The sequence below is a fragment of the Thermobia domestica genome, chromosome 1 (assembly GCF_964235325.1).
Source record: "Thermobia domestica chromosome 1, izTheDome1.hap1.1, whole genome shotgun sequence".
Lineage (NCBI taxonomy): Eukaryota > Metazoa > Arthropoda > Insecta > Zygentoma > Lepismatidae > Thermobia > Thermobia domestica.
This window is the reverse complement of record NC_137454.1, coordinates 22,441,000-22,449,847: the sequence shown is the minus strand read 5'-3', so window position 1 is coordinate 22,449,847 and position 8,848 is coordinate 22,441,000. Positions and strand designations below refer to the sequence as shown.

At 36.2% G+C, this 8,848-nt stretch overlaps 1 protein-coding gene across 1 annotated transcript; it reads left to right on the top strand.

Moving 5' to 3' along the window:
* The first annotated feature begins 251 nt into the window (after positions 1–251).
* Positions 252–8,526, top strand: LOC145662817 (1-acyl-sn-glycerol-3-phosphate acyltransferase-like). The gene is made up of 4 exons (XM_081729137.1): positions 252–267; positions 1,999–2,183; positions 6,005–6,176; positions 7,668–8,526. Exons 1-4 carry the CDS (start codon positions 252–254, stop codon positions 7,835–7,837), a joined length of 543 nt encoding a protein of 180 aa, XP_081585263.1. The 3' UTR covers positions 7,838–8,526.
* Positions 8,527–8,848: the final 322 nt, after the last annotated feature.

Sequence of the window (8,848 nt, the reverse complement as noted above, 5' to 3'; positions counted from 1 at the left end):
TTTCTTCACTGGGGGAAAATGTGTGTGTGGTACACACATTTTCTTGAGGTTACGATAATCGCTCTGTGCTGAGAATCTAGCTTTCTTTTCCCCCCCATCGAATGAAATCACGATGTCACATTGTCCGAATCTGCATGTGTGCGGCGTTGAGGGAAACTTTCGCACTTAACACTTCATGTTTTGGATTTCACACATACAACAGAAAATATAATCACACATATCTGTTTTCTCGAGACAAGGAAATTTTGAAGATGCCAAATACCTGGAGTGAGTTTTCACTTTCACTGGTTCCTACTTACGTGAATCTGCTTCTTAAACAGCGACTGAACGGATATATTATAAAAAAAAGTTTCCTGACGAATTACTCCACTTGAATCTCCTGGGAGACTCTTAAGTTGTGGTCCCAAAATAATTTCGGATACTAACTACTGTAGCACCGATCTGAAAAAGCCATTGAGCATCACTTAACTTCTTCTTCTTCGATGCCTGCACAACGACTCAATGTTTACTCTCCGTCACCGTCTCCTCCGGATTCTCCTATGTTCTCTCGCTGACCGAGAACGTAAAATTTGCCAAGGAGCTCATTCCGTAACAATAGACACCTTCCATGCTAGTATCCCTTATGCAAGACGAAATCACTTCACAGTTTATAATATTACTGGTTTAATAATTTTGTTGAAAACACCAAACACAGCACGTTTATCTCTGCTGACAACTTCTAATACTCGCCAAAACGAAGAATTTATCACAGTTTTAACGTAACAACAAATTATTCCACAATTTCTGCAGACGCTGAACACTGCACGTCTGTCTCCTGAAATGGCTGACGCCGTAAGACCAAGAATTACATGAAGATGATCCCTAATTGGAAGATAATCGTGACGTAACTATCGGATGATAGGCTTCTGTGCGAAGATCAAAGAAAACCGAAATCTCAGCCGCAGCTGTGATTGTGGATTATCCAATCAAATAATTTACTTCGAAACAAAGAGATGCACCAAGAAGAAATTATGGCTGACTTTCTTAATTTGGAATTTTGAAGAAGATTTTACGAAATAAAATTTTTAGCTTTCTTGTGAAGATTCCCTATGCCGAAATATGAATAGAAATAAACTGAAAATCATTGAAAAAGCTGGAATATACACTTATTTGTCTAAAATAATGATATATTCTTGGATAAATACGTAAAATATACAAAATATAATTAATAATCATGTAATCTTCATATAATATCCATTGAAACGATTTATTTCACTAAAATTACACAAAATTTTCGACCTACGGTTTTCCTACTATAAAATAAAAATTTCTCTTACATTCTAAATAACATTTAAAATTTCCCTTCCGATATACAAGGTGCTCAAAAGCACCGGGCCATGTTACGTTATGCTGAGCATAAGGTAACAAGAGTAAGTGACCATGTTTCGCAGCCATACAAAACAACAGGCATGATTACCGTTTTGTATATTTTAAGCTTCAAATTCCTCGACAGAATTCGCGACGACAAGAGATTTTGAACCGAATAGTAACACGAATTCCCTGCTTTTAGTCGACATTTAATTTCTTTGCGAATATGATTTTCCTCTGTTAATATTGATCCTAGATATTTGAAACTATCCACTTTATCAAAAGTATTATTTAATATTTTAACGCATCCATAATTTGCTGTATTCCGGTCCCGACGCACTTCCATGTATTTTGTTTTATCTGCATTTACTTCTAAACCCATGTCCCTGCAAGCGTTTAATAAGATCTCTGCATTTCTTTTTATTGTTCTCCTATCATCTCCTAATAAATTTACATCATCAGCATATGCCATAACCTGGTTAATACCGTTCAACTCTAGGCTCTGGTTGTTATCTTTGATTTTCCTTATAGCTTATTCCAGAACAAAGTTAAATAATTATGGCGACAACGCATCTCATACATAATGCATTTAAAAATTTGATTTATTTTTTAGAGCTTCAACTGTACATTATTTTTTTATTTGAATTTCAGTTGCAAACGCTTATGGACGAAGCGTCCAGCCAATTGTTGCTATAGCCAAGAAAGAAATCTTACCTGTCCCCATGATTGGTCTGTATTTATGGCTGTGTGGCACGATTTTCGTTAAACGAGGGAATTTTCCAAAGGAAAGACACAAGATAAACAACTTAGTTTCAACACGATTGCATAAAGATAAGGTAAGCAATGCTTCTGCTGATATATATCCTTTACAGTGCTATTCAACCGGCGGTAAACGAAGATATTCTTGGGATACATAATCCTAAAATAAGCATATTTCCAATATTTATTGAATTATCGTAGTTGGAGAATTTTTTTTTCTTTCCAATGGTCCCTCTGCGTTAACATTAATAAAAACGAAGCACAGAAATTGCTTGAATCCTGAGTCAGCTCTGATTCTTGCGTCTCGAAGAATCGACCAAGAATCGAGGAGTTGAGGTCCCGGAAACTAGCTCTATCATGTCATTAACAGGTTAGTTTTAACGTTACTTTTAGTTTTTGAATTTTCAAGATTGTCCTCAGTGTCAGAATGAGGGGGAAATCCTCCTCAGTAGAATTAGAAGTCTCCCATACGTTTTGAAATTTCCCATGCAATTTTGTCGGAATTGCACTTTATCCGCCCGTAAATAGTCTTTTGATTAACACACTGATTGTCCTTTTGTTGGGTCTCTATTTGCCACCTTTTTAATAAACAGAACATGTGTATTAAGTTTAATAAGTTCATTTCGATTTAATTTCTTTTAAGCAGCTTCAGGGGTACACAATTGGATGGCGAACTGTGTCCAGGGGTACGCGAGAAAAAAACGTTGAATAGCACTGCTGTAATATATAGATAGGGATTCTAAGGGAATTGTTTCAAGGTGCAAAGGCATGATTCTAAGGGGGGAACAAAAACTGACACAGAAGCACAGACGCTAATACACTCACACTTTGATTCACGTAGGCCCATAATACCGTATATCATACATAATAAGACAATTGTTTATACAACAGGAGTAATTTTTATTAATCACAGGAAGTAAACTATGGTATTACTATATTATTCAATTAATGCGAGCTTTACCAAAGCTTCTTCTATTCGACTCGACTAGCATTTGTGTTCCACGATAGCTCGTGAAACTGATCCTATTTTGATGAAACTTGGTATTGCCATCTTTCTATTTGCAGAAATAACTCTATTCTAGGAGGTTCCAATCCATCAAGTACAAGAGGTGTAAAATCCAACCAATGTAGAAAGTATACATAAAAGCCAATATTCTAATACAAACCATGCATTTTTTTTACCTTTTATTCTCATAACATTGCAATGCAACCTTGTCTCCTTTGCCTTGGGAGGGCACACTGCGCTGGAGACTGTTCTTCAACTTCTTATAGCAGTGCTGAAATACAGATATTACAATAGCTTTCAGGTGGTCGGTTACAGTCTTTTGAATGTTCACTACGTCTCCAAACCGACGTCTCTTCAGGTGTGCTTTCAATCTCTGGAATAGAAAAATGTCACAAGGACTCAAGCCGGCCGAATATGGAGGCTAAGAAGCCACAGGAATGTTCTCACTGGCCAAAAAAAAAAAAAAAAAAAGACTGTTTCCTGAAGTTGCTGTGTGACAAAGCACATTGTCGTGATGTAACACCTAGTTAATTTTGATGTTTGGCTTGCAGACGCATAACCCTTTTTCGTAGTCTTTCCAGAATATCAATTAAGGCGTTGATTAACCCCTTGTCCTGGAGGCAGGAACTCCTTATGAATGATTCCCTTGCTATCAAGGAACCAAATCACCAATCATACTTTTGATCTTTGACTTGGTCATTCTTGCTTTTTTTGGTCTTAAAGAGCTTAAAGTGTGCCATTTCAATGTTGTGGCTCTTGGTTTTCAAGTTGAATTGGGACACCCAAGTCTCGTCACCAGTAATGGCAAGTTCTAGAGAACATTTGCAATCAAATCCAAAAAGTCAACGCACCTGTCCCTCTGTATATCCTTTTACTTCTCCGTGAGGATTCACGGAACCAGTTTGGAGCAGATTTTTTGCATCCTCAATTCACTGGTCAACAGCTGATGAACGGAGATGTGACTCCAATTCTGCCCAATAATTCTGACTGTCAACCGATGATCGGAACGCTCAAACTTCCGCACTTAAAACATATTTAGCTACTCTATCCAAAGGTCTAACATATTCCAAAATTATAACTGTTAATGAGTGTAAAGTTTGAAGTTACGGCCTAATAAAATGTTCAGAAACGTGAGCCCAGATAATGGTAAAATTTTACGATCAATTCAAATACCTCAAATGTACTTTAGCAACTTTGGGAAATCTTGGTAACACGATACTTGATATATACAATATGTTATAAATATATGTTGGTAAGTCGGTATGTACTATTTTATTATTTTCAAATAGCACATACATAGGTGGTTATATAGTTAATAAAAGTATGTCTAATGGGTAGCAAGGTTGTAAATTTTAAGCTTAATTTAAAGAGAGTGATTACCACCATCTTGGTCCATAAATTGCAAAATTCACAAGAAAAAAGAATGGTTTCTGATGAAAGTAGTTTCAAAGTGGACTATTCTAACTTCTTCTTCTTCTTCTTCTTCTTCTTCTTTCTCACCTCAAACACAAATTTATGTTCACTAATTCGACAGTGTTGCCAGAATAAAACATTATCTTTCAGTAATTATGCAATATATATATATATTCCTAACGGAACAATTTAGACTTTTCTAATATGAAAATATTTCAAGTATAGAAACCAAACCATCCTATTATCAGATATTTTACACAGTACTTCCGGCAAGGTAAGCAGTGTTTCTGCCATATGGTTAGAAGCTGATTTCGATTGATTTTCATATATACTATTTGGTTTGTTCTCGCCAATAGAATCACGTTGTAACAAAAATTTTGAAATACCCTGTATATATTGTAAAATTCTGCTTATGGAATAGTAGGTTGAGCTTTGGTAAAAGGAAATTATAGTCCGGATTCGTCTCCCATTACCATTTTTATTATAAAAATTGTTTATAAACAGTATTCTACAAGATTAGTACATTAATGTAATTTCTCTAATACAAGGTACAGAAAGGTGACCCAAGGCCCGAGCAGCCTAGGACAGGATGTTCGCATAGCTCCGCAGCAAGCTAGGTGGAGTAGATTAGGAATCCCCAATGCTCCGAAGCAAGCAGAGAGGAGGTTTGAAAAGCTACAGAACTCTGAAGCAAGTTAAGTGGCTGAGGTTAGGAATCCCGACAGAGCTCCTAAGCAAGGTATGGAGGAGGAAAGGAAAACCATAGAACTCCGAAGCAAGCTAGAGGCTTTGGGTTGGGTATCTCTTAGAGCTCCGATCAAGCTAAAGGAAGGATTGAGCAGCGGAGACTGATAGCTGTCCAGGAATCCTCTTAGTTATGTCGGCCTCCAGGTGAGGCGGTGGCGCTTCTGTTCCCCCGTCGTCACGTGACTGGTGTCTCTGTTGTCTCCGTCGTCTGCAATCGTAGTACTCCATAGTAAAGTGCACGTGGTTGTTGTTTGTAAATAGGAGCACGTGTAAAATGTTTGTAAAACAAACACGTGGTACATTACAATATACTTGTCTATTGAGTCCAGCTAGTCCTCGACACACTCATTCGTATTACTCTCAAAATAGAAAAACGTATTTTATTTTTCTTAACGTTTCGACGAAAAGATGAAGAAAATTTGAAACTACAATTTTTCTCTCTCTCTCTCTCTCTCTTTCTTTCTTTCTTTTTTTCTTTTTAAAGTGCTATTTTAACATTTACATTAGTCTGAAAGTCGGTTCCTCTTCCAAATAGTTTTGAATCACAGGTGTGGTTTGAATGCAGTCTGTGTTATCAACTAAATTAGCTCTGCTCGAATGTTGCCATAATTCAGATCTAGTATCTTAACAAGTACCAAAACAACACCCACATAATTTTTTTAGAGTAACTAATTTAAGAGTTTTAAAATTAAGATTTGATTAAACTAATAAATTAATTTTGTCTAATTGTAGTGCAACGTTTTGTTTTTTGTGGAGGGCAAAAGGGTTGGAGTAGCTCCAGAGTCACTGGGAAGTTTCAAGAAAGGAGCATTTTATGCAGCTATTCAAAACCAGGTGCCCATATTACCTGTTGTCTTATCCCCGTACACGTTCATCAAGAATGGAAAATGGTTATATCGTCCAGGTAAGATAATAAGTATACTTGAGCATAGCGTTGCACCCGAGATGAGACACAAGTTTGGTGACGACATACGAGGTGAAACAGACCTCTTGCAATAGAAACAGATACACTTTCCGATACGAAAGATCATTTTCATCACATCTTTCCGAGATGAAACAGAGCTTCTCCAATAGTACCATACATTTTCCAAAATAAAATATCGATTCCACTACAATACTTTTTGAGACGAGACAGTGCTCCTCCAAAAACAACAGATACATTTTCCGGGACAAAATATCAAGTTTCCGACACTTTCCAAGAACAGACAGAGGTCTTTCAATACAGACAGATACACTTTCTAAAACGAAACCTCAATTTCACGATACTTTACGAGAGAACACGGAGCTCTTCCAATAATAACAGATACATTTTCCGAGGTGAAAAATCAATTTCAGGACACTTTTCAAAGCGAGACAGATTTCTTCCAATAGTAAGAGATACATTTTCCGAGACGAAATATCAATTCTACAACACCTTCCAAGAACAGACAGAGGACTTTCAATACAGACAGATACACTTTCCGAAACAAAACAATTTCACGATACTTTACGAGAGCACACAGAGGTCTTTCAATGGTAACAGATGCACTTTCCGAAACGAAACAACAATTTCACTACATTTTACGAGATTACACAGAGGTTTTTCAATAGAAGCATATACATTTTCCAAAACGAAACATCAATTTCACTCACTTTTTGAGAGGGACACTTTCCAAAACGAAATAACAATTTCACGACACTTTACGAGAAGACACAGAGGTCCTTCAATACAAACAGATACACTTTCCGAAACGAAACATCAATTTCACAACACTTTACGAGAGGACACAGGTCTTTCAATAGTAACAGATGCACTTTCCAAAACGAAACATCAGTTTCATGTCTCTTTTCGAGAGGGAACAGAGATCTTTCACTAGAAACAGATGCACTTTTGAAAACGAAAATCAGTATTTCGACAATTTTTGAGAGGAGACAGGGGTCTTTCAATAGAAACAGATGCACTTTCCGAGACGAAACATCAATTTCACGACACTTTTCCTTCTACTATCTCTTTCTATATGGTATTCGTTAGAGCTATGGATAGAGTAGCGAAGTTAGTATTCCGTTAGGAGATAATTTTACCCCAATACATTTGTTTCATATAAGATCTCTGTAAACTAGAAATGTGTTAATCTGGTACTGAGCCTAGAGATCAATCTTGTAATTCAATAGCAGAAATGTTTTCTTAGCGTCAATTTTACAACATCGAAGCACTAAATAACATAAACCTCTTATTACCAAGTGGCGTGATTTTTCAGTGGGCGGAAATTTTTAAAAATATCCTCGTATTTGATAATTTTGTTACTTTTGTTACAAGGAGAATAATACATGCGATTATACATTACTGTGGCTTAATGACCTAGTGATTCAATTTCTGATTGTATTTTGCTTTTTACTGCATTGTTTGTTTTTACAGGTAAAGTGAAAGTACAAATTCTTCCAAGTATATCAACTAAAGACATGACAGTAGAAGATGTTGAAGAACTTATGGCCGAGACAAGAATTGTTATGGAAAAGTGTTACGCTGAGCTCAGAGATCAAGTTAGCTGTAAATCTACGTCAACTATCTTTGATTTTTCTAGTTGAACAGTTGACCAGGGAACGGATTGATTATAATATCAGTTGACGTGGTTACAGTTGACAAATTGGACGCCATAATATCTGGCTTATCTGTTTTTACCAAATCTCTCACATATATACGATATACATAAGTAGGAAATGGCCCTAAATATTTTTATATATGCATATAAAAGGATGAACCAAAAACTGAAACAGGAAAATACTGAAAGTAGCAGCAATTGAGAGACATACGTTCAAAGACGAGACATGACGTACACAGACGAGACATTATTTTTATAGGCAAGACTTTACTTTCATAGACGAGACATTAATTTCACATCTTTTCGAGGCAACAGAGAGGTCTTTCAATACAAGACGGATACATTTTCCGAGACAAGATATCATTTGAACGATACTTTATCCAGGAGATACGTAGCTTTTTCAATACATAGATATGCACTTTCAAGGACGAGAAATTACCATCATAGACGAGACAATACTTTCATAGACGAGACATTGCTTTCTTGGGCGAGTCATTACTTTCATAGAAGAGACATTATTTTCATAGGCGATTCATTACTTTCATAGACGAGGTATTACTTTCATAGATGAGGCATTACTTTCATAGAAGAGACATTACTTTCATAGGTGAGACATTACTTTCACAACATCTTTTCGAGACAAGAGAGGTCTTTCAATACAAAACGGATACATTTTGAGAGACAAGATATCATTTAAACGATCCTTTTTTCCAGAAGATACGTAGTTATTTCAATAGAAAGATATACATTTTCAGAGACGAGACAACACTTTTAGGAGACCTTTTTAGAGACTAGACTCTAAAGGTCTCGAAAAGATGTCGTAAAAGAGACGAACACAGCTCTTTCAGTAGAAAACTGATACATTTTCCAAGACGAGACATTACTTTTAAGATACCTTCTAGAGACAAGACAGACTCTTTTACTAGAAAACTGATACTTTCCAAGACGAGACTTCATTTCTACTATACTTTTTCGAGACAAAATAGTTTTTTTGCAC

What these genes read in the sequence shown, in the direction of transcription:
- LOC145662817 (XM_081729137.1), top strand. An exon ending in CACGATTGCATAAAGATAAG is followed by an intron (nt 2,184 to 6,004) that starts GTAAGCAATGCT and finishes GTCTAATTGTAG; the next exon opens with TGCAACGTTTTGTTTTTTGT. An exon ending in AAAATGGTTATATCGTCCAG is followed by an intron (nt 6,177 to 7,667) that starts GTAAGATAATAA and finishes TTGTTTTTACAG; the next exon opens with GTAAAGTGAAAGTACAAATT.